Raw genomic sequence first — 25,935 nt, 5'->3', positions numbered from 1 at the left:
ATGACCAGATCATCTAGTCTGATCTGCTGTACTCCAATACCACCCACACACCAAACCCAACAACTGAAATTAAACCAAATTGTTGCAGCCCTCAGGATATTAGACAGTTCTGTGCAACCGGCAGAGAATAGGAGAGACTGAGGTGCACCAGTGCCTGAGGCCCCCACAATGGCAGGGAAATGATTGAGATACACGCAGAAAATATAGGCAAGTTATCCGCACCACATGTTGGAGAGGAAAGCGACCCCCCCAAGGTCCCTGCCAATCTGACTGGAGGGAAAATTCCTTCCTGATCATCACATGATGATCAGTTAGACCCTGAGCATGTGGGCAAGAACCAGCCAGATAAACACCCAAGAGAGAGATAATGGCTCAGTGCCACCTCAGAGCCCTGGCACATCCCACCCAATGTTCTATCTCCAGCTAGGGCTGCCCTGATGCTTCAGAGATTTAAAAAAAAACCCTCCCAGAATACACTGCGGGGGAGAATTCCTTCCTGACCCCTGCCAGTATCCAGATGAGACCTTGAAGCATGAACTTTTAGAAACATAAGACGTAAGCTGCAAGTGAGACCCAGGGTTGCTGAGCCCTGCCCTCCACCATCACAAGCAGCCTCATCATACAATCTCACTCAGACATGTGTCCAGCTCTCTCTTAAAATGAATTTGTTCACTTGCCCCCCACAACCTCTATTTAGAGGCTGCTCCAGAACCTTGCTCCACTGATGGTTAGAAACCTACCTGTAATTTCTAGCCAGTCTCTCCATCCCTCACATGCCCAAATGTACATGTAAGCCAGGCTGACACAGCCTGTCTCCTTGTCCCCCTTTAATGGTTAGGCGATGAATGGTGGTTTATAAGACAGTGGGCCCAGTTGCCAGCTGGTGGCAATGGATATACAGCTCCATTGGAAGCAGTAGCTCAGATCCACAGATGTTGCAAATTGCTTTAGGGACACCAAAGTCAGTGGAACTACATTGATGTGTTGAGGATCTACCCCAAATGTCTTCTTTCACCTACCTCAGTCTTATACCAGTCTGACTCCTCTGATTCCAACAAAGCCATTCCTGATTTATACACACAAACAAGACAACTCCCATCATTGTTTTCACTGGTTATGGAATGAGTACAAGTGACCAACCAATGTAACAGGTAGTTTTGACACGGAATGAAAGTCTGATTCCTTTTACGCACATAATTTAGACCCATTTAACTCCACAACTGGGCCAGGTTTTCTACTGGTGTAAATCTCCCCAGCAGCAGTGACATCATCGAAGTTAATCTGGATTTGCATTGGTGCAACTGATATCAGAATCAGACCTAGTTGTGTGCAAGCTGTGTGGTCATGGAAATCACTGACATTAATGAACAGATACTAAGTAAGCAAACTTTTATTAGATAAAGACAGAAATGAATTCTTGGTGAATTACCTACACCCAGTCAATCTCCTCAGGGCAGCTTTGATCTCCTTGTTCCTCATGCTGTAGATAATTGGATTCATGATTGGTGGCAATACAGAATAGAGAACAGCCATCACAAGATCCAGAGCAGATGGGGAGCTGGAGGTGGGTTTCAGGTAAGCAAAGCTAGAAATGCAAACAAACAAGGAGACCACAATGAGGTGAGGGAGGCAGGTGGAGAAGGCTTTATGCCGGCCTTGCTCAGAGGAGATTCTCAACACTGATGTGAAGATCTGAACATATGACACAGTGATAAAAATAAAGCAGCCTAAGAACAAACATATACCAAAAGCAATAACCCTAACTTCAGTCAGATATGAGTCAGAGCAGGTGAGCTTGAGTAGCTGGGGGATTTCACAGAAGAACTGATCCACCATGTTGCGTTCACAGAAGGTCAATGCAAACGTGTTCCCAGTGTGTAGCACAGAGTAGAGAATCCCACTGATCCAGGCACCAGTTGCCATTTGGACACAAGCTCTGCAGTTCATTATTTTCTCATAGTGCAGTGGTTGGCAGATGGCGACATATCGGTCATATGCCATGATGGTGAGAAGAGAAAAATCTGCTTCCAACAAGAAGATGAGGAAAAAGACTTGGGCAACACATCCAGCATAGGAAATGGACTTGGTGTTCATGAGGGAGTTGGCCATGGATTTGGGGACATTCACAGAGATGGAGCCAAGGTCTAGGAGAGACAGATTCATCAGGAAGAAGTACATGGGAGTGTGAAGGTGGTGGTCGAAGACTATAACCATGAAGATAAGAAGATTCCCCACCAGGGCTGCAATGTAAATCACTAGAAACACAACAAAGTGCAAAATCTGCAGTTCCCTAACTTCAGAGAATCCCAGGAGAAGGAACTCGGTCACAGTAGTTCGGTTGGACATTTTCTTTCTCAGGACATCGTGTGATGTCTGTGGAGGGGGGGAAGAGAGCAAGGGACAGCATTAGATCAGTAGAAATAACTCTCTTTTTGTGAAAACCACCTTAATTTCCTTGAGTCAGACCCTTAGCTTGTGAAGATTGGTGTAATATGGGAATGAGGATGGGGAAAACAGCCCCACTGACTCCAGTGCAGTTACTCCTAATTTACACTAGGGTGATGGACAGGAAAAATAGGAACAATTGCTTTCGAGGTATTTGTATACCTCTGTCACCCAGCGGTGGGCGAACTCTGGATAACAGTGTATAAATGTTACTATCCTCAGTTTACCAAGGAGAATTGGGGATCTGCCTGGCCAGATTCTGCTGTCAGGGGCACTGCTGCAAATGTGGGGTAATTTCACTGCATGCCATGGAATTACTCTGACTTTATACTGCTCTGAACTGGAGCAGCATCTCACATGGAGGTGATCCAACCCAGTCATAATTACATGGTAAACTCGAGTTAGGAATACAGCCTAGGAGCTCTGATGCCCCATCCCCTGTTCAAGCGAGATTTTCACGCTTGCTGTGAGAGACAGATATACGGCTCCCCTCCGGTTTCTCTAAGCACTCAACAGAACCCCTTCCCAGAGCTTGGAAGAGAACCCAGGAGTCCCCCCAGTTTGCTCCCTGCACTAACTCTGTAAATCCAACACTCCTCTCGGAGCTGGAAATACAGGCCAGGAGTTCTGGCTCTACCCACTGGACTCAACTCCCTCCCAGAGTTGGGAACACAAGTGATGTGTCATGACTCCCAGTCCCCTCCTCTAACGACTGCATCAGACTGTATCTCATCCTCTGTCCCAGTGACTCTCCATTGCCATCAGCAATGACCGCTGTGAGTGAAAATGGAGAGTCACTGGGCTAAGGAACGCTAGTGAGAATGATTCTCCAGCGTGGTACTTGGGTCACTCACCTGAAGATCTGAACATATGACACAATGATAAAAATAAAGCATAACACTCACCTGGTGTATGGTTAACACCCTAATCACTCGGCTTCAAGTTACAAGGGGTGCCTGCCCCAGAGTCCTTATGATAGACAGAAATAGAACCCCCAGTTATGGTTCCTCTCCTCTCCACCTTGGACTGAATTTACGCCCAGAGCCACACATAAAACTCAGGAGGCCTGGCTCTCTGTCCCTGCTTCTCTTACGCACTAGACCCCAATCTCTTTCCAGAATTGGGGGTAGACCCAGGAGTCCAGGCTCCTAGTCACCACTGCTCTCATCCACTTGACTCAACTGCCCTTGCTGCAATTTAATAGACAGAAGTAACAATAAACTAAGAACTAGACACAAATTGATAGATAGATAGATTAACAAACTAACAGAGAGACACAAGTAAGAAAAGAACAGATAGAGTGTGAGAGAAACACAGAACTAAAAAAAACTAACAGTTAGCTAGAGAAGTAAAAATAAACTAATTGAGAGAGAAAAGTACAAAGAGATAGACAAACAGCAATAACAACAAACTAATGTATACAGAGAGAAAGATATCAATGAGCTGATAGTGTTTGTCACAGTTTTCAGATAACTTTAATGTAAACTCCTTAATCCATTCTAAAAAATATATGTGTCAATTTCATCAATTTTCCCACTCCCAGTAGAAGGAAACTGAGGCACAGATATTCTGCCCTCTCTTTCCTAAGGTAAGTTCTTTGGACTGCCTCAGTTTCCCATGCCAAAATTGAGATAAGAGTGAAACTATGAAAAAAAAATCTATTATCACTTACAATTTCATCCTTAAAGTGCCACTGTGTAACTCCCAAATATATTTAATTGCAAGAGCAAACTTACGTTGCGAGTCAATGTGGAATCTTCCCAGACTGAGATGTCTTTTCTCCTCCAGCTACTCACTGCAGTTGGTCTCCTCCTCTCTCTCGAGCCCCTTGCAAACTGCTCTATCTACCAATCTCTCTATCTAATGATCTTATCACTGTACTATGAGAGGCTGTTGCCCCAACACACTGAGTCTGAGCTGCTGGAAATACACTGAGATCTGTGCTGTCTGCAGATGAGCTGTGTGTCAAAAAGACTGGTGCTGCAGAAATGTGATTTATCCATGTCTGTTTTCTAAGGGCTTGTGAGACTCACTGCCTGAAGCCCTCAACAGCCCACAGGCAACAATTAATTTCTCTTGCTCTCTACTTCCCTGAAGAGTTTCCAGAAATTAAAATAATCACAATTACAATGAGGCAGCAGGGTCTAGAAGAAAGATTGTGAGGCAAACACTGCAGGCATATAGGACTGTACTCCAGACACCTGGCATCAATTCCTAGCCCTGCCACTGACCTGCTGCGTTATCTTGGGAAAATCAGTCCTTGGGGCTATCTTTCCCTCTCACCTTTTGACTGTCCCTGAGGTGGAGACTGTGTCTTACCTAATAAAATGGGCCTCTTATATCAGATAATTAATGAATTAATGAAATAATTAATTATTAAAAAGCTAAGGTTCAGCATGTCCTGAGATCTGATCCCAACTATTCCTCTGACTTTGTTCAGGCCCTTCACAGCTCCATTCCTCAATTGTCATCCCTACAATGGGGATAAGAATTACAACTTGGAGTATTTGGAATAGTTACAACATCTACCAACGTGATCTATGCCATCATGTGCCAGCAATGTCCCTCTGCCATGTACATTGGCCAAACTGGACAGTCTCTATGTAAAAGAATAAATGGACCCCAGTCAGATGTCAAGAATTATAACATTCAAAAACCAGTCAGAGAACACTTCAGTCTCCCTGATCACTCGATTACAGACCTAAAAGTTGCAATATTACAACAACAACAACAAAAAACCCTTCAAAAACAGACTCCAACGAGAGACTGCTGAATTGGAATTAATTTGCAAAATGGATACCATTAAATTAGGCTTGAATAAAGACTGCGAGTGGATGGGTCATTACACAAAGTAAAACTATTTCCCCATGATTTTTTTCCCTTTGCCCCCCCACAATCCTCTCAACTTCTCGTCAACTGCTGCAAATTGCTCATTACATATTTAGCAAAATAGACAGAGGACAGATAGATACTTAGATATTTGGTGACTTCTTATTCAATGCTCAAACTATATTCACCTGTAAAAAAAAAATCAAAAAAAAAAAAGCCCAGCACACTTGTCCAATTGCATTGCATATGAACATTTGATAGACATACCTGGTCTGTTAATATGTGAATACAGAAATGTCACTCACTTTAATAAAATAACCAGAAATGACACAGGAGTTGTAATGATCCTCATTCTGCACTATGGCAGAACCCTGTTAAATAGAAAGATCTGGTGACTATATTCCTGCCTGATATCTCTTTAAACCAAAGTTCACTGTTGTAATGATTGTTTTGTTTCTTATATTTACATAGCAAGGATTTGTAAACTTGTTGAAACTTCCTAAATAAACAGTTTTTTAAAAATGGGCATATTGATCAAGCTGCCAGAGAAAAGTTCAGCTCCTAGTTTAGATTGATATAAATTTGGAGTAAATTCACTGACACTAAAGTAGGTCAATAGAAATAATCAGGATTTATATCAGTGTGAGAGAAGAATTAAGTCCATTCTTAAAAGGGACCACAGTAGTTTGAGCTGGTCAGAGGTTAAAAAAGTGGAATTGTCAGATGAAGTGTAAAACAATTGCCCTTTTGGGAATGAAACATTCTGATTTTCTAGTACAAAACAACTTTTCCTTAATTTTTTTCCTTAATTTTACTTTGCAACATGGTCAATATTGAAAAAAAAATGTATAGATTTTGTCAAAAAGAAACCTGAAACAAAATAATTTTTGATTCACCTGAAATTTGGAAAAATACCATTTTAAGTTTGACCTACAATTATTTTTTTTCTGATTTTTCAAAATTGCCAGTGAAATGAAAAATCTATTATTCGCCCAGCTCTAATTGGATTTTGCCTCCTGCATATCATAGGAAATTTGATGTGCTAGATTATGAGCAATAAGGAAAGAGGAAGGCAACTTTTATTGTGTTCAATAGTTGCCATTTAAACACACAGGCAAACACTTACACAAGCATCCATGCAGTATCTTCCATCGACTGATGCACGCACACACACCATGATGCTCACTCACACTTCACACAAGCAGGCACACATGCAGCATGCAACATGCAAACACTCACTCTAACACACCAGCCTAAATGCACCAAACACACTCTTTCCTCCAGCACAAAAACAATCATAGACACACGGTCACTGGTTCTCACACATAAACACAACACCTTTATGTCCCAGTTTAGATGGTGTACTGTGTATAGTCACGTTACAAAATAAGGAACCAGATGTGAGTTTGGCAATGAGAACAAACCACTCTGAGGGCCAAGGCATCAGTTCCCACAAATTCTCTGGGCTGAGAATTGGCAATGCACAGAGTGAGGAGGGAGGCTGTCTACAAACCCCTCGCACAACCAGCTCCCCAGCACTGAAATGGAAACTTGGGAACCCATCGGAAATCTGCTGGCTTCTTGGTGCTGAGGCACTTGCATGATCTATCTCTTTATTCCCGTACATAATGTGTTGCCTCACTGTCTTGAACCTTCCGTCTGAACTACATATATCCATCACTGTGACATTTGAGGAATATTTAGGGCTGATGTCATTTCTCCTACATGAGAGTATTTATTTATATTGCCCTCAGAACACTCCCAATATTATTATTACCTATCTTTGGTGAAAAAGTGGCAGATCTGCAAAATCTGCACAGGACCTGTCTTCTCCTACGATGAAGCCAAAGCAGTGCGGTGGCTTATTTTTCTTACCACCTTTGAGATGCTGTGAGGTCAGATGCCTGTTGTGAATGAGAGGAGTATTCACACCATGTATTGTGTCCAGGTCCGCATTTCTGGGTAGGAGTTTTGCCTTTCTCCAAGGTTTGTGAGAGAAGACAACTGGGTTTGGAATATAGGCAGCTGAGGTATTGATCTATAGTTATAAATTGCGGAACAAGCCTATTTAGGAGCCAAATTTTGAGTTACTTAAAAGTGTTTAATCAAGCAAGACTCTGGTTGGGCCAAACTGGGATCTCAATAACACCAGAGTAAAGCTGAAGTCATTGGAGTTATTTTGGCTTCATCCCTGAGATCAGAATTTCCTCTATTGTGAGTTTTGCCTGAGTAAAGATGGAGTGAATCTGTCCACCCCATTGTACCAGAGAGTTTTCTTTTACCTTTCTTTTCTTTAATTAAAAGCCTTTTTTCTTAATACCTGATTGATTTTTCCTTGTTTTTAGATCCAAGTGAGTTGTATCTGGATCCACCAGGAGTTGGTGAGAGAAAGAAAGGGGGATGGTTAATTTCTCCTTGTTTTAAGATCCAAGGTGTTTGGATCTGTGTTCACCAGAAATTGGTGAAGATTCGCAAGGCTACCCAAGGAACAGAGTGCTTGTGAATGGTGACAGCCAGGCCAGATCTAAGCTGGTAATTGAGCTTAGAGCTTCTCATGCAGGTCCCCCACATCTGTACCCTAAAGTTAAGAGTGGGGAAGGAACCTTGATATATATATATATATTAATTAAATACTGCCAAGCCTATCTATAAGATACTAATGTGTTTGTTTTTTTTAAAGGAATAAATGTCAGCCCTAGTTCAGCCCTCTTCTGCTGGAGGACAAACCTTCTTCACATCTCCAGCCTAAATTTACTTATGGCCAGCTTATCTGCATTAGTTCCTGTGCCAGCATTGTCCTTTAGCATCAATAGCTATTCTCCCTCCCTGGTGTTCATCCCCTTGATCTATTTATAGAAAGTGACCACATCCCCTCTCAGCAGGTGTTTTGCTCAGCAAAACACGCCAAATTCTTTTAAGGTATATTAGAGCAAGAGAATCAGGATCATTTCCTCTGTCACTCTAATCCTGAGCAGTGCCCTTCTCCTGCCCTCCGCAGGCAGAACATGATGTGCTGAGGAAGAAAATGTCCAGCTGAACCACCGTGACTGGGTTCCTTTTCCTGGTAACCTCTGAGGTTCGGGAGCTGCAGGTTTTACACTTTGTGGTGTTTCTAGAGCTTTGCCCGGTAGCCCTGAAAGGGAATCTTCCTTTTTATCATCCTTGCAGTGCGTGACCACCACCTGCACACCCCCAGTTACTTCTTCCTGATGAATCTGTCCATCTTGGACCTTGGATCCATCTCCCTCACTGTCCCCAAGTATGTGGCCAAATCCCTACTACACACCAGGTCAATTTCTTATGATGGATTAAATTCCCAAGTCTTTCTCTTCATCTTCTTCACTGGGGTTGATATTGCTTTTCTCACCATCATGGCGTATGAGTCACATGTTGCCACCCACCAACCACTGCACTATGAGATTATAATGAACAGGAGACCTTGTTTTCCAAATGGCAGACAGTGCCTGGATCACTGCAGTTCTCCTTTCTAATCTGCACACTGGGAGCATGTTTCCATTAACCTTCTGTGGAGGCAACATGGTGGCTCAGTTCTACTGTGAAATCCTCCAAATACTCAAGCTGGCCTGCTCTGACCTGTAACATGGCGAAACTGTGGTTATTTACTTTAACATATTCTTAGGCTTAAGCTGCTTTGGTTTTATAATTGTGTTGTACGTACAGACTTTCAAAACAGTTCTGAGAATCTCTTCTGAGCAAGGTTGGCATAAAGCCTTCTCCATCAGCCTTCTTCACCTCATTGTGGTCTCCTTATTATTTTGCAAGGCTGTTTTTGCTTACGTGATGCACACCTCCCGCTTTCCATCAGGTCTGGATCTTGTGGTGTGTGTGCTTTATTCCGTGGTGCCTCCTTTGATGAATCATAGAATCATAGAATATCAGGGTTGGAAGGGACATCAGGACGTCATCTAGTTCAACCCCCTGCTCAAAGCAGGAACAATCTTCAAATAAATCATTCCAGCCAGGGCTTTGTCAAGCCTGACCTTAAAAACTTCTAAGGAAGGAGATTCCACCACCTCCCTAGGTAACACATTCCAGTGCTTTACCATTCTCCTAGTGAAATAGTGTTTCCCAATATCCAACCTAAATCTCCCCAACTGCAACTTGAGACCATTACTCTTGTTCTATCATTCCCTACCACTGAGAATAGTCTAGATCCATCCTCTTTGGAACCCCCTTTTAGGTAGTTGAAAGCAGCTATCAAATCCCACCTCATTCTTCTCTTCTGCAGACTAAATAATCCCAGTTCCCTCAGCCTTTCCTCATAAGTCATGTGCTCCAGCCCTCTAATCATTTTTGTTGCCCTCCGCTGGACTCTTTCCAAGTTTTCCACATCCTTCCTGTAGTGTGGGGCACAAAACTGGACACAGTATCCCAGAGGAGGCCTCACCAATGTCAAATAGAGGATAATGATCACATCCCTCAATCTGCTGGCAATGCTCCTACTTATACAGCTTAAAAATCTGTTAGCCTTCTTGGCAACAAGGGCACACTACTGACTCATAGCCAGCTTCTCATCCACTATAACCCCTAGGTCCTTTTCTGCAGAACTGCCTGCCTAGTCACTCAATCCGCAGTCTGTAGCAGTGTGGTCCAATCATCTACAGCATGAGGAACAAGGAGATCAAAGGTTCCTTGAAGATACTAACTGAATGGAGGTTATTCACCAAAAATAAAATTTCCAGATTTCTCCAATGACCATGGTTTCATTCTGTGTTTCCTTACAGATATAATCAAATGATGACATTATTGCCTCCAAGGGAATGTGATGTGCAATCTTTTTTATAAAAAATGGTGTGTTCACAGTGGTAATAATCCAGACTAAATTCACTGAAGTCAGTAGAGTTACTCTAGATTTACTGCAGTGTAAATCAGATAAGAATTGATTGATCAATCTAGCTATGAATTGCAAAACAAACAAACAAGCTAATTAACAAACAAACAAAAAAGTGCAAAATCCTTTGTTAACACAGACTTAAGGTTTCCAAGTGCTAGTTCAGACACTTCCAGAATTTTGTATTGTACAGCAAAATTTAAATTTGGAAAGCCAAGAAATAGAGAGTTAATGTACACGCTAATACAACCTTAACTCTGCCCCCAGGAACTGACAATAGCCCCATCGAATTCTCTGTATTAAACTCTAGCTGCATTCATTGGGCTAGCTGTAGCTAACTTGAATGGTGGAGAGTGAAGAGTAGTGTGTTTGTGATATGAGGAGCTTTTGGGATTAGTTGAGGAGCACCACAGTGCTGTGTTTGTAATATGGGGAGATCTGGTCTCACTCCCGCACCCCGTGTGTGACCAAAGGAAGGAGGTGCATGTGTCCCTTGAAGGTCCCGTCTGAATCATTTCACTACGGAATTGTGTATGTCATGTCAGTAGCAGGGCCCTGGGGTCATCTTGTCAGTGGTGAGGGGGACTATGAGAGCAGGCTGTGGATTTAATAAAGGATCGGAGGAAACAGAGTTTAGGTAGTCTCCTGTGTGCAAGTTTGAAGGGGCTGTAAAAGGGTACGTAGTTAAATTGTACCGATGTGGCATTCTGTGGGGGGAGCAGGCTCAGTGTTCAAGCATAGGGCAAGCACAGGGAGCGCCTGTCCATTGCAGTGATAAGGCAGAGTAGGAGTGTTGGTGTTAGGAGTGTTGTGGACCATCACTCAAAGGGGGCTGAGTTAAGGTAATGTGGGCATTTACCTTACCTTACCTTATCTTAATTCTGTATGTCCAGGTTTTCAGAATCTTGAGTTTTGCTGAACTGGACCTTCTGGATGGGCATGAGATCTTAACTCTGGGAGGTCTTAGCTCTGTTTCAATGAAGTTTTTGGCTATTTAAATTCCTAGATGTTTGAAGAGAAAAAAAAATATTGGTAGGAGTAAGTGGTCCTTGTGGTGTCTGTAGATAGCAGTGGATATGGAGGATGAGAGAAGCAAAAGGCTCTTTTCAGAACCACAATTTTTTTTTGTGGATGGAAGCAGTAGTATATGCCTTTCTGGGTTCCCCTCACATCCACCCCCAGAACCTCTCAATAAGTACAGAACAAAGTCGAATGCATCCATCTGCCACATTGGATGCTCAGAGAAGTGACCTGTTCATCTTAGTGAGCTATTCTGAGCTGAGCGAGAACCCTTCCAGGAGATGGTGCAGCCTGAATCAATGGCTCTGAGAAGTGTGAATTGCTCCACTCGTAGCACTCACCTCAGTGCCAGCAGGGTCTTCATGGTGCTGTCAGTGCGTGGTCCCCATGTGCCTCTTCTTAGCTTCACACCCCAAGAGGCGGCACTTCCCTAGACCCAGTACACATGGGGAAGGGATTAGGGAGACAGATTCTGCCCCCCAGCAGGGCAAGGACAAAGCTCCCAAGATCACATGAGGGGAGCAGGGAGGGTTGGACCCCCATAGATGGGTTAGGAACCCCCAGATATTGGCATAGACATGGGAGGGGAATGTGGGATTGTCAGGTGCCCCTGTCCCCAATATTCCCCCAGGCTGCTGTCACTCACCCTCATGTTTCCCTTCCCAGTGTCCCACTCCTCCCCATCTCCTCACACTAAACCCATCTCCTATTCACATTCCTGATTTATCCTCCTTGCCATAATCACCCCTCCTCTCATGGGCCCCAAAACTCATCTCTCCCTTTCCCACCAACTCTTCCACCCCCAATCATCCCCCCTTCACCTCCCAGGGAACATGTGCATGGGTTATTTATTTTCATTTCAAAAAGAGTTTCAGCACCTTCTCAATATTCAGCTGTGCTCAAGTGACAGTTCTCCAAGATTAGAAACCCTTCAACAGAGGCAGATGTCACCTGCTTTTAGTCACAGATTTCTGCCCAGGGTTAGATTTTAAGTCACAGGGCCTAGGTTTGTTGTCCAGAACATTCTCCTTTCAGCAGCTATGGGGTTGTGAGTCAGAAACAGTTTTCAGCCATCTCCGCCTCTCACCATGCACATGCACAGTGCAATCCGTTCGGCGCGACTCCAAGCACTGCAAAGGCTGACGCACCTGACTGAGAACTAAACACTGTGGCTAATATCTCTGTCACTTTATTTCCCCTGAGGGCGAGTAGGTGGACTGCGTTCTAGTGAGCTTTGGAGTCCCTGGTTTGAGAATCTGAGCCCCAGTTTGATCTCTAGCTGTGCACAATAAATCAGCACCAAAATGCACCAACTATAAGAAAAGTTAGAAATACTCCACTGCAGTCAACTGATTTCCCTCTCATTCACTATGCTGTAAATCAGGAGTAATCCCACTGGAGTCAATGGGGCTGATTCCCTCAAACTACCTCTAACCCCTAATTCCCTCCCTCTCCTCTCACAACCCTCCATCTCATGGACGCTCTTGATCCCTGTTCTTTGAGATTCCCTGTGACGAGGCAGAGTGGCCCTGCACTGGTACCGCAGGAGTTAACCCTTTTCTCCTAGCAGAGGAAGCCATGCCCTGCAAGCTCTGCTGGGAATGCTTCAGCTGGAGAACAAGTATAAAAGCTTGCAGAGCTGCTCAATCTGGGTTGACCGCTGGAGAAGAAGGAGGCACGCTGCTAGCTCCTGAAGAGGGAAAGCCTGCGCACCAAGATCCAGAAGCCAGCCACGCTGGAACGCAACCTGATGCCTAGATGGAGGACGTCACAGGAGGGGAACAGACCAGAGGAATCCTAGAAGCAGAGAACTTGGAAAATATGGTTGGAAGTGACCCAGGGGAACTATAGAGGCAATTGATGTTAAAGCTGCATAGGAGCTCGGCAATTTGTGGGCAGATCCCTGCCAAGCTCGTGGTAATGGGAGTCTGCCACTACCAGGGTCCTGGGTTGGAATCCAGTGGAGAGGGTGGGCTTGGATCCCCCTACCATCCCCGCCCCCTGAACTGGGAGAATTCTATGGATTCCAGCCGCTAGGCCACACGACCCCTCTTGTGAGGGGAATTGTATGGACTCTGGCCATTAGGCCACATTGTGTCCATGTGGAGGCGAGAGATCATGTTATATGGACCCTGGACACTGGACCACACTGCTTTGATGCTTGGGGGCGGGAATCTTATGGACTCTGGCCACTAGGCCACACTACCTTGCTTGCAAGCAGGATTGCATGGACTAGGGACATTAGACCCTGCTCCCACATGGGGTCAAGTTATATGGACCCTGGACATTGGGCGACACTACCCCGATGCTTGGGGGTGAGTTACATGGACTCCGTCCACTAGGAAGAGTTAACCTGGCCAAGGGGTGACAGTGTGGATGAAGGCCATTAGGCTGCAACTGGCTGCCTGCCGAAAGGCGGGCTAATGAACTTGTGAGTGGCAAGGTCCTGACACCCAATCACACACCTGCCACAAAGGGGCAGTGCGGGGCCAAGCCCACCACACACACCCCTCCCATGGCCCAGAGTCAATTCCCCACCTGGAGTTCCTGACTCAGCTTCCTCAGAGATCCCTGCTGAACCCCTCTGGCCCACCAGTTCCCTCCTCTGCTCAGACCCACTCCCCTGACATGACCCAGCCCCAGAGAACAGTCCCCCACCCCTGCTTCCTTCTGTCCCACCTCAAAACACCAGACATTTTCTATGGCTTTTCTCCATTGGCCAGCCCTGGCCACCACTTCCTTCCCACACCACTTTCCTCCCTCCTCTGCCTGGCCCTCTCTAGAGCTGGAGGGGCTTTCAGTCCCTCATCTCATTTAGTCTATCATCTCTCAGCCAAGCCTGCCCAAGGAGGGGAGCAGGGAGCACCCATCTGTGGAGTAGATCCCTGTCTCCTAGGAACTACAGAGAGTCCCAGCAACTCAGGACATTCAGTGAAGTGACATAGCAATGGCTGCTGGATAATACAGTGGTGGGAACATGAGAGAGAGAGACAGAGCGAACCAAACTATTCTGACACTGGGTTCATAGATAGCTAGATAGATATGACCAATGATTCCTGACACTGGAGGCTCAAATGCATCAGAAGCTGGGAAAAATTCAACAAAAAACAGATCAGTAAGTTTGCCATTTCAATTAAACCTGTTAGACTATTAATATACAGGGCTAATTTAAGAGCATAAAATTAGAATTATGTTTTGAACTCTTTAAAACACTTGCTATCAAGTCAGTCAAACATCTAGAGTCTATCAGATTTGTTTTTTTATCAAAAATACATTGTTTTCATAGACTTCCCAAAAATCTCCAATTGTTCATGTTTTGACAATTGAGAACCAAACATTTTCAGAAAAAAATTGCAGAAAACTGGAGTCAATGGGGCAGATTCCATTGTCTCTCATTTTAGGGTATTTCCATGGTGTTACACTGCAGTATCTCTGGTTTCAGGGAGATGAGATTGAGGCCGTTTGACTCCAGCCTCTGCTGCATCCTCTACCCCCTGAACACTCTTACTTTAGTCTCTAGGTATCTCCTTCCCTCTGCCACCCCCAAACAACCTCAACCCTTAATCCCTTCCCTCTCCTCTCACTACCATCCACTTCATGGATGTTCTTGGTCCCTCTTCTTTGAGATTCCCCCTCCCATGGCCCAGAGCCGATTCCTCACCCAGAGTTTCTGAGAATATCGGACATGCTGGTACTTCTGAGAAAGCTGTGGGCCCGTCCCTGTCTGCGTGTCTCCACCAGCCAGTGTGACCTTGCATTCAACTCTCGTCTGTGATACTGAACAAAACCAGATGTGGTTTTGTCTCAGTACCAGACAGGAGACAAGTCACACAAAATGGGGATTATCCGGATTAAAACCAAATAAATGGCCATCTACCTTGACCCCTACACCCCCCAACAGTTTCTGCACAGATTCCTAGATACCTCCTCTGCCAGGAATATGTTTCAGCAAACCAGATCTCCTGCATTCTATCCCAGAGGCACTAGTGGTGGGTATATTGTCCAACAGTGAACAGTGTGGTTAAAGGAGTCTTGGGAACTTGCATTTAACTCCTCAGAACTCTTAAAAAATCACAGCTCTGCTCTTAGACCAATGCCCTGTCTTCTCCTTAGACAGGATGCCACCAGGTTAGGTGTCAGACACACTGCCTTGGAGGAGTGCACTTGCTGTATAGGTGGAAAGAAGGATTTAGTTCTTGAAGGCTCTCAGTTAAGGAGCCAACTAACAAGAGACTGAAAACAGGCTTTAGTCTAGGATTGTAAAGGTTTGAATGGGGCTTGGACCCTAGGTCCCATCAATGAAAACTATTGCAGAATATTCATAGGATTTAAGACCAGAAGGGACCATTCTCTCACTCAATCTGAGTCTTCTGACCTCCTGTAGATCACAGGCTATTTACCCGTCTTGAGGCCAATAACTTATGTTTGACAAACTCATGTTTCAGAAGGGCATTCAGTCTTGATCTAAAGACATCAAGCGATGGAGAATCCAGCACTGGCCTTGGTAAAAGCTCCTCAGAACTCTTGAAAAATCACAGCTCTGATATTAGACCAACCTCCTGTTTTCTCCCTAGACAGGATGCCACCGACTTAGCTGTCAGACACACTGCCTTGGAGAAGTGCACTTGTTTACGGGTGAAAAGAAGGATTTAGTTCTCAAGGGCTATCAGTTAAGGACCAAACTACCAAGAGACTGAAAACAGGCTTTAGTCTAGAATTTTAAATGTCCCTAGAGCAGCGGTCCCCAATGCAGTGCCCACGGGAGCCATGGCGCCTGCAGGAGCATCTAAGTGAGCCTGTGTCCTGGCCGGCATTTGAGCATCTGCCGAAATGCTGCCGAAATTCAGTGGAATTTCAGTGATGACTCCTCTCAACGACGCCACTTTCCACCGACAAGCAGCTTCATGGAGAGGCTTCGCTGCCAAAATGCCGCCAAAATTCGGTGGCATTTCATCGGATGCTCGACCACCACCACGATCCTTCATCTGGCACCCACCAGATGAAAAGGTTGGGGACCACTGCCCTAGGGGATCTGGACCCTAGGTCCCATCAATGAAAATTTTTGCAGAATATTCATAGAATTTAAGGCCAGAAGGGATCATTAGCTCACCCAGTCTGAGTCTTCTGATCTCCTATAGATCACAGCCCATTTACATCTGTCTTGGGCCCAATAATTTGTGTTTGACGAACACATGTTCCAGAAGAGCATACAGTCTTGATCTAAAGACATCAGGTGATAGAGAATCCAGCACTGGCCTTGGTAAAAGCTGCCAAGGTGAATTGGAAGTCCAGTCCCATTGAAGGGAATTTTCAAAGCTACTTGCAGAATTTGGTAGCTTTGAAGTTCTGAGCCTTATTCTATTCGTGTCCCATCATATGGTTTAGCATATGCACAAGGGATTTTGCTGCTCTTTCATCATTTCCTCAGTGGCAGTTGCCGTACTAGGAAGAGAAAAGAAGTCTGAGTGGGGACCTGATAATAGTCTTCAAATGTGTTATGGCCTGGTAATCAATTGTCCTCCATGTCCACTGAAGATAGGACAAGAAGTCATGAGGTGAATCTGCAGCATGAGAGATTTAAGTTAGAGATTAGGAAAAGTTTTCTAACTCTAAGGACTCTGAGAGATGCCGAGGAGAGGATTGTGTGCTAGCTCAGAGAGAGATGCCTAATTCCCGTCTGGGAGGCCCCTGTCTCTGCTAGCGAACCACAGACCAGTGGAAGATAGGCGTGTGCTTGATCTATGGCCCGATCTCATAGTACCCACTACTTGATGATATCAAATGGATACTCCCATCTAATCAAACATACCTAGCCCTCCCAAACCCCCACCCACATATTCCAAAAACATGTGGAACAAAGAAACAAATCAACCAACCAACCAAATACAGTACATCCTCGCTATAACAAACCCTTGAAGATCTAATCCCTTTGTTCATTAAAGTCAGGGGTTCATTATAGCAAAAGAGCCCTGCCACTGAGGGCAGCAGCTGACACCTTGAGCCCCATGGCCATGGCAGAGGCTGACAGCTTTTCCGGCCCTGGGTCAGTAGTGGGGGCAGACAGCTCATCTGGTGTCAGTGCCACGGCGGGGGCAGAATGTTTACTCTCCACCCTGAAGAAAAGAGAAGAGCCAGAGATCCCATGTGTGACTTTGATATGGTAACTGATTTTATGTGGAAAGTGCTCTGATACCATGGTGATGGGTGGCAGTACAAAAGCCTCAGACTGATTGATTGATCAATAGATGGAGGGGTTTCTATGGGGATGGATGGATAACTAGACAGGGATAAATTCATTGAGGATAGGTCCAGTAATGGCTATTAACCAAGAGGATCAGGGATGCAACTATCATAACTTTAGTCCCAAATTTGGACCTTAGCGTCCAAAATATGGGGGTTAGCATGAAAACCTCCAAGCTTAGTTACCAGCTTGGACCTGGTACTTGCTGCCATCACCCAAAAAATTAGAGTGTTTTGGGGCACTCTGGTCCCCCTGAAAAATCTTCCCTGGGGACCCCAAGACCCAAATCCCTTGAGTCTCACAACAAAGGGAAATAATCCTTTTTCCCTTCCCCCCTCCAGGTGCTCCTGGAGAGATACACAGACCACAAGCTCTGTGAATCCAAACAGAGTGACTCCCCCTCTCCGTTCCCAGTCCTGGAAACAAAAGCACTTTTGCAACAAACAAAAGCAAAATCAGGCTAGCAAATCCAACACACACAGATCTCCCCCTGATTTCTTCCTCCCACCAATTCCCTGGTGAGTACAGACTCAATTTCCCTGAAATTTCCCAGTAAAGAAAACTTCAACAGGTTTTAAAAGAAAGCTTTATATAAAAAAGAAAGAAAAATACATACAAATGGTCTCTCTGTATTAAGGTGACAAAATACAGGGTCAATTGCTTAAAAGAATATTGAATAAACAGCCTTATTCAAAAAGAATACAAATCAAAGCACTCCAGCACTTATATTCATGCAAATACCAAAGAAAAGAAACCATATAACTTACTATCTGATCTCTTTGTCCTTACACTTAGAAACAGAAGATTAGAAAGCAGAAACTACTTCTCCAAAGCTCAGAGAAAGCAGGCAGACAGAAAAAGACCTCAGACACAAAATTCCCTCCACCCAAAGTTGAAAAAATCCAGTTTCCTGATTGGTCCTCTGGTCAGGTGCTTCAGGTGAAAGAGACATTAACCCTTAGCTATCTGTTTATGACAGCAACCCCATGCTCTGGGTGTCCCTAAGCCTCTGACTGCCAGATGCTGGAATTGGACAACACAAAATGGATCATTCAGTAATTGTCCTGTTCTGTTCATTCTCTCTGAAGCATCTGATATTGGTCAGTGTGTGAGGACAGGATAATGGGCTAGAGGGACCATCAGTCTGACCTAGTATGGCCATTCTTATGTTCTTAGATAGACAGATAGATTTTGATCTTATTTATGTAAGTGTAAATTTATAGTAACTCCATTGACCTGAGTGGAGTTTTTCTATGTATTTGCCAGTGTAAATTCCTCAGCGTGCATAAATGGATTGCTTGTTATGTTCTCATGGAGACAATAATGTCAACAGTTAATTATACTTTTTTAAGAAACACAGAATGAGATGATGGTCATGGGAGAAATATGGCCATTTTATTTTAAGGAGAATAGCCTTGACACAATCATTTTCAAGAGGGCAGATTCCATATAGTTTTTCCTCATGCTATAAGTGATCGGTTTCATCATGGGACACACTGTGGAATAAAAAACAGCCACCATGAGATCCAGACCTGAAACTGAGCTGGAGGTGGCTTTAATACAGGCAAATCTGGCAGTGCAAACCAACACAGAGACCACAAGGAAGTGAAGGAGGCAGGTGAAGAAGGCTTTATGCTGGTCCTGCTCAGAGGGGACTCTCAGCACTGTTTTCAAGATCAGAATATGTAACACAATTATAAAAACAAAGAAGCTTAAGGCAAAGTACACGCTAAAGGCAGTAGTCCCAATATCACTGAGATATGAGTCATCGCAAATAAGTTTGAGTAGCTGGAGAGTTTCACAGAAGAACTGATCCAGCTCATTGTCTCCACAGAAGATTATTGCAAACGTGTTCCCAGTGCGCAGTGCAGAATTGAGAACTGCGCTGATCCAGGTACTAGCTGCCATTTGGAGACAAGCTCTCTGTCTCACAGTGCAGTGGTTGGCAGATGGTGATATATCAGTTCTACAGCATGAGAATCAGTAAGAAAAGCTCATCTGTAGCAAAGAAAAGGAAAAGAAAAACTTGGGTGATACGTCCATAATACAAAATAGCCCTGATGCTAAAGAGGGAACTGGTCATAGACTTGAGTACGATGATAGAGATTGAGCTGAGGTCTAGGACGGACCGATTCATCAGGAAGAAATACATGGGCACGTGAAGATGGTGATTGAGGGTTACGGGTGTGATGATGAGAAGATTCCCCAGCAGGGCTGCCAGGTCAATTCCTAGAAACACTATAAAATGCAAAAATTGGCAGTTCCCGAACATCAGAGAATCTCAGGAGAAGGCATTCAGTCCTGGTGATTCAGAGGGATATTTTCTTCCTCAGTACATTATGTGATGGCTGTGGAGGGAAGGACAAAGGCTGCAGGGTTCAGCTGCAGTCAGTATAGGCCTTGCCAGAGCCCTAGGCATAACTAATAGTATGAACAAAAGGCTGCGAAACAAAGTAGAACTGACCTTGGCAGAATAGTAACACACCAGGTATTGACTTCCCAAGTAAGCACATTCCTGACTGGAGAGGATGGTACAAGAACACCCAGAGCTCTCAAATAACCTCATAAACAAATTTCCAAGAGATGATACAGGAGCACACTGACCCCTCTTAAAATAAGGAGGAGAGGACAGGATAAAGGCTGAGGATGTTTTGTTTGACCCAGCAGGTACAAGTTGTAGGGTTGGTAATCAACAATGTCTGGGGTGTAATATGCAATCAATGTATAAAAGGAGAAGTTGTGGGGGTGGCATCTTTATGTCAGCTAAGGGCACAGGATCCTGTATGTTGACTGAGCCTTTCCCTTGTTGTTAGAGGGCTTATTCCTTCACTCACTCACTTCCCTGGTCCTTCTTTCATGAACAGAGAGCAAGAATACCCAAAGTCAGAAGGTGCAAACAATACAATGTTTAATGGGGTGAACTTCCAGCAAGCATAATTCCAGTTTCATTCCTCAGTGTCCCCCTTCCCAGCTCTGACACCACAAAGCCTTGCCTGTGTCCCTGTTCCCATTCCCACCCTTAGCAAAACATGATTCCAATTCCCCCACCCCCATTCCTTGTTCCCATTATCTCCCTTACTTCCTGATTGACTGCAGACTATCTAGTAAAACTTGAGTTTTGCTTAGCTATACCTTAACCAATCATTTTATTGAAATTTAACTAACCAATCCTGACACATTGTAACATGGTTATTTAACCAATTATATCCCACCAGCTTAATTGGTTTACACACAACAAAATTATTTATACAGCAGACAGAAACAATCACAGAACCAGACAGAGATTTTACAGACAAACAACAGGGAAGTGGAGACTACAGTGATAGAACAATACAGAAATGAGGATTTCACATCCCAGCTATTGACGAGTGAGTTCTTGCCAGACAGGATGCTATCAAACTAAGTTTCCTTTTGCATCTTCTAGGCTCTTTCCCTTCTCTGGAGGTGATAGATTGGATTGCCTTATTTCAATGTGACTAGTTTGGTATGCGAGGATATGACCATTTGCTTCCCAGCTGCCTCTGCTGCTTAGCCAAAGGTTTAGCCTAAAAACAGGGCCTCAGACTGTCACAGTAAGAGAAGGCCCTTACACTGGCAGACAGTGATTTCATTCTTTCTTTTATACCTCTATAACTAGTTAAGTGATAAGAATACACCTAAATTCTTAAAGTACAGGCCTTTGCGACAGGCCTGACTATCTATATCCTAACACTTCTCATGGGCATACATGTGTTAGTGCTAAATCGGGCAGCAGTGTTGCACACCCGATATGGTGCTAGAGCAAGAGGTCTGGTCCTCTTGACCTCCTTCAAGTCCACCTGTCCTCCATGTCAGGATAGAGTCTTAGAGTTCAAGGCCAGAAGGAACAACCAGATCATCTAGTCTGACCTGCTCTATGACAACACCACCTGGCACCCACAGACCAAACCCAACAACTGAAATTAGATGAAAGTGTCACAGCCCTCAGGAGACTAGAGAGTTCTGTGCCACTGGCAGACCATAAGAGAGACTGAGGGGCACCAATGCTCGAAGGCCCTGCAATGACAGGGAAATGATTGAGATACACCCAGAAAATCATGGCAAGTGACCTGCACCATACGCTACAGAGGAATGTGAACCTCACCTCCTCCAAGGTCCCTGCCAATCTGACCGGGGGAAAAATTCCTGACCCCCACATAGCGATCAGTTAGAGTATGTGGGCAAGACCAAGACAACCAAACTCCCAAGTGAGAGAGAATGGCTCAGTGCCACCTCAGAGCCCTGGAACATCCCACCCATTGGCTTAGCTCCAGCTAGGGCTGCCCTATGCTTCAGAGATTAAAAAAAAAAATCATCCAGAATACACTGGGTGGGGTGGAGGAATCCCTTTCTGACACCTGCTAGTGGCCAGATGAAGCCCTGAAGCATGAGCTATTAGGACCATAAGACATATGCAACAAATGAGCCCCAGGACTGTTGAGCCTGGCCCCCCACCATCACAAGCAGCCCCATCATACAATCCCACTCAGAAAAGTGTCAATCTCGCTCTTCAATCTAATTCAGTTGTTTGTCTCTCATAACTCCTATTAGAAGGCTGCTCCAGAACATTGCCACACTGGTGGTTAGAAACCTCCCTGGAAATTTTTAACCAGTCTCTCCATTTCTCACATGACCAAATGTACACGTGAGCCAGGCTAACACAGTCTGGCTCCTTGTCCCCCTCTAGCGGTCAGACCACAAATGGTGGTTTATAAGACCATGGGCCGAGTCTCCAGCTGGTGTCAATGGATATACAGCTTCATTGGAGGCAGTAGGTCAGATCCACAGATGCTGCAAATTGCTTTAGTGCCAACAGAGCCAATGGAACTACACTGATGTCATGAAGATCTACCCGAAATATCTTCTCTCACCTACCCAAGTTTTATATCAGTCTGACTCCTTTGGTTCCAACGAAGCCGCTCCTGATTTATACACACAAGCAAGACAACTCCAATTATTATTTTCAGTGGCCATGGAATGGGTGCACATGGCCAAGCACTGTAACAGATATTATTTTGGCTCAGAATGAAAGTCTAATTCCTCTCATGCACACAATTTACACCCATTTAACTCAACAACTGGACCAGATTTTCTACTGATGTAAATCACCCAGTGACATCAGCCGAATTAATCTGGATTTGCATTGGTGCAACTGAGATCAGAATCAGACCTGGTTGTGTGCAAAATATGGAAATAACTGACATTAAATGAACAGATACTAAGTAAGCAAACTTTTATTAGATAAAGACAGATTAATTCTTGGTGAATTACCTACGCCTAGTCAGTCTCTTCAGGACAGCTTTCATCTCCTTGTTCCTCATGCTGTAGATAATTGGATTCATGATTGGTGGCAATACAGAATAGAGAACAGTCACCACAAGATTCAGAGCAGATGTGGACCTGGAGGTGGGTTTCAGGTAGGCAATGGCCCCAGTGCAAACAAACAAAGAGAGCACAATGAGGTGAGGAAGGCAGGTGGAGAAGGCTTTATGCCGGCCCTGCTCAGAAGGATTCTGAGCACTGATTTGAAGATCTGAACATACGACATAATGATAAAAACAAAGCAGCCTAAGAGTAAACATGCACTAAAGACAAGAACCCCAACTTCACTGAGATATGAGTTAGAGCAGGCAAGCTTGAGTAGCTGGGGGATTTCACAGAAAAACTGATCTACCATGTTGCCTCCACAGAACGTCAATGCAAACGTGTTCCTGGTATGTAGTATAGAGTAGAGAAACCCACTGATCCAGGCACCAGCTGCCATTTGAACACAAGCTCTGCTGTTCATTATTGTCTCATAGTGCAGTGGTTGGCAGATGGCGACATATCGGTCATATGCCATGATGGTGAGAAGGGAAAAATCTGCTCCCAACAAGAAGAAGAGGAAAAAGACTTGGGCAACACATCCAGCATAGGAAATGGACCTAGAGTTCATGAAGGAGTTGTCCATGGATTTGGGAACAATGACAGAGATGGAGCCAAGGTCTAGGATGGACAGATTCATCAGGAAGAAGTATATGGGGTGTGAAGGTGGTGGTTGAAGGCTGTAGCCATGAAGATAAGAAGATTCTCCATCAGGGCTGCCAGATAGATCACTAGAAACACCACAAAGTGCAAAATCTACAGCTCCCAAACATCAGAGAATCCCAGGAGAAGGAACTCGGTCACGGTGGTTCGGTTGGACATTTTCTTTCTCAGGACATCATGTGATGGTGTCAGGGTGCGGGGCGGGGGAGGGGGGAGACAAGAGCAAGGTCAGGATTAGACTAGTGAAATAACTTTCCTTTTGTGAAAACCAACTTAATTTCCTTGAGTCAAACCCTTATCTTGTGAGGACTGGTGTAATATGGGAATGAGAATGGGGAAAACAGTAGAAAATAATAGAGTTACTCCTGATTTACACTGGGATGAGAGAAAATCGAATCATCTCAATGGACTCCAGTGGAGTTACTCCAGATTTACACTAGAATGATGGAGAGAAGAAATAAGAACAATTGCTTTTGAGGTATTTGTATACCTCTGGATAACAGTTTATAAATATTACTACCCTCTGTGTATCGAGGTGAATCGGGGGACTGCCTGGCCAGATTCTGCTGCCGGGGCACTGCTGTGAATGTGAGGTAATTTCAATGCATGCCATGGAATTACTCCCCATTTATACTGCTCTAAATGGGAGCAGAATCTTGCATGGAGGTGACTGAACCCAGCCAGCCATATTTACACAGTGAACTCGACTCAGAAATAAAGTCCAGGAGTCCTGACGCCCCATCCCCTGTTCTAGCTGCAATTCTAACAGAAATTGTTCTGAAATGAGACTTTCTCAGTCTCTCCTGTTGAAGCTGCTCCACTTTGAATCAATAATTAAATAGTCATTGACTTGAATTTGGCTCTTCCAGACACCAGGTGAGTGCCCCACGCAGGAGAATTTCTCACATACGTTTGCTGGCCCAATGGCTCTCCATTGTCACTCGCAGCAGTCATTCCTGATGGCAGGGGAAAGGCTAAGATGCAGTCTGATGTGGTTAGAGGAGGAGACTGGGAGTCAAGACACTGTCCTGTAAAGTAGGAATTCAAATCCTTTCTCATCATCAGTCAGAGGAAAGGATTGAACCGAAGTCTGTCACAGGCCAGCCGAGTGCCCTAACCACTCAGCTTTATGTTATGAAGGGTGCCTGCCCCAGAGTCCTTATGAGAGACAGAAATAGAACCCCCAGTTCCGGCTCCTCTCCTCTCCACCCTTGACGGAATTTCTGCCCAGGGCCACACATAGAACTCAGGATTCCTGGCTCTCAGTCCCCACTACTCTTACCCACTAAACCACTGGTGGGCAAAATACAGCCTCAGGCCACATTCGGCCCATGAGACTGTCCTGCCTGGCTCCTGAGCTCCTGGTCCAGGAGGCTAGGCCCCGGCCCCTAACCTGCTGTCCCTTATCCCCTGGAGAAATAGTCTGGGCAGCGGGGCTGTGAGCTCCTGTGGCAGTGAATCTGCAAAGCTCGATCTGACCTGGTGCTCTGAACTGTGTGGTGGCGGCTGCGGCAGCGTGGCCCACCTCTAGCTGGGCAGTGCGACTGTAGCGCTGCCAGTCACCAGTGCTCCAGGGAGTGCAGTAAGGGGGTAGGAAGCGGGGGGGGGCAGTTGGATAGAGGGTGGGGATTTTGGGGTGGTGGTCAGGGGCAGGGTTCTGGATAGGGGGCAGGGAGGTCGGAAGGAAAACAGGGGGATGAATGGGAGCAGGGGTCCTGGGAGGCAGTCAGGAAGGAGGAGGAGTTGGATGGGGTGGCTGGGAGCAGTCAGAGACCGAGGTTCCAGGGGCAGTCAAGGGACAGGGAGAAGGGGTGGTTGGATGGGGCAGAGGTTCCAGGGGGATCATCAGTGAATGGAGGGGGTGAATGGGGCAGGAGGCTGCTGGGGTAGATAGGAGGTGGGGGCCAGGTTTTCCATACAATTTATGAAACCCGATGCGGCCCTCAAGCCAAAAAGTTTGCCAGCCCCTGCAATAAACCTCACTCCCTTCCCAGAACTGAGGACAGAACCAAGGAGTCCTCACTCCTAGTCCCCACTACTCTAACTCTCTAGACTCAATGTATAAAAGACAGAAGTAACAATAAACTTAGAACTAGACAAAACCTGATATAGGTAGATAGGTAGGTAGATAGATGTAACAACAAATTAACAGACAGACACAAATAAGAAAAGAACAGATACAGAGTGAGAAAGAAAAATAGAACTCAAACAAACTGACAGAAAAGTAAAAACAAGCTAATTGAGAAAGAAAAGTACAGGCAGAGAGCAATAACAACAAACTAATGTATATATAGAGAAAAGTAACAAAGAACTGATAGTGTTTGTCACAATTTTAATGTAAACTCCTCAATCCATTCTAAAAAAAAATATGTGTCTATTTGATCAATTCCCCCACTCCCAAGAGAAGGAAACCGAGGCATGAATATTCTGCTCTCATTCCTAAGGTAAATGCTTTGGATTACTTCAGTTTCCTATGCTCAAATTGAGCTAAGAGTGAAACTGA

At 44.9% G+C, this 25,935-nt stretch overlaps 1 protein-coding gene and 2 pseudogenes across 1 annotated transcript; all 3 read right to left on the bottom strand.

Annotated features, from left to right (window-relative positions):
* LOC127032469 (olfactory receptor 14A16-like) overlaps positions 1–25,935 on the bottom strand; it is a 93,106-nt pseudogene that overhangs the window by 31,151 nt on the left and 36,020 nt on the right.
* Positions 1,426–2,346, bottom strand: LOC127032575 (olfactory receptor 14A16-like). The gene has a single exon (XM_050919870.1). It carries the CDS (start codon positions 2,344–2,346, stop codon positions 1,426–1,428), a length of 921 nt encoding a protein of 306 aa, XP_050775827.1.
* On the bottom strand, positions 22,618–23,591 carry LOC127032577 (olfactory receptor 14A16-like; annotated as a pseudogene).

The sequence above is a fragment of the Gopherus flavomarginatus genome, chromosome 12, assembly GCF_025201925.1.
Source record: "Gopherus flavomarginatus isolate rGopFla2 chromosome 12, rGopFla2.mat.asm, whole genome shotgun sequence".
In the NCBI taxonomy this organism is placed as follows: domain Eukaryota; kingdom Metazoa; phylum Chordata; order Testudines; family Testudinidae; genus Gopherus; species Gopherus flavomarginatus.
The sequence above is the reverse complement of the archived record's forward strand: the minus strand, read 5'-3'. Positions and strand labels throughout refer to the sequence as shown.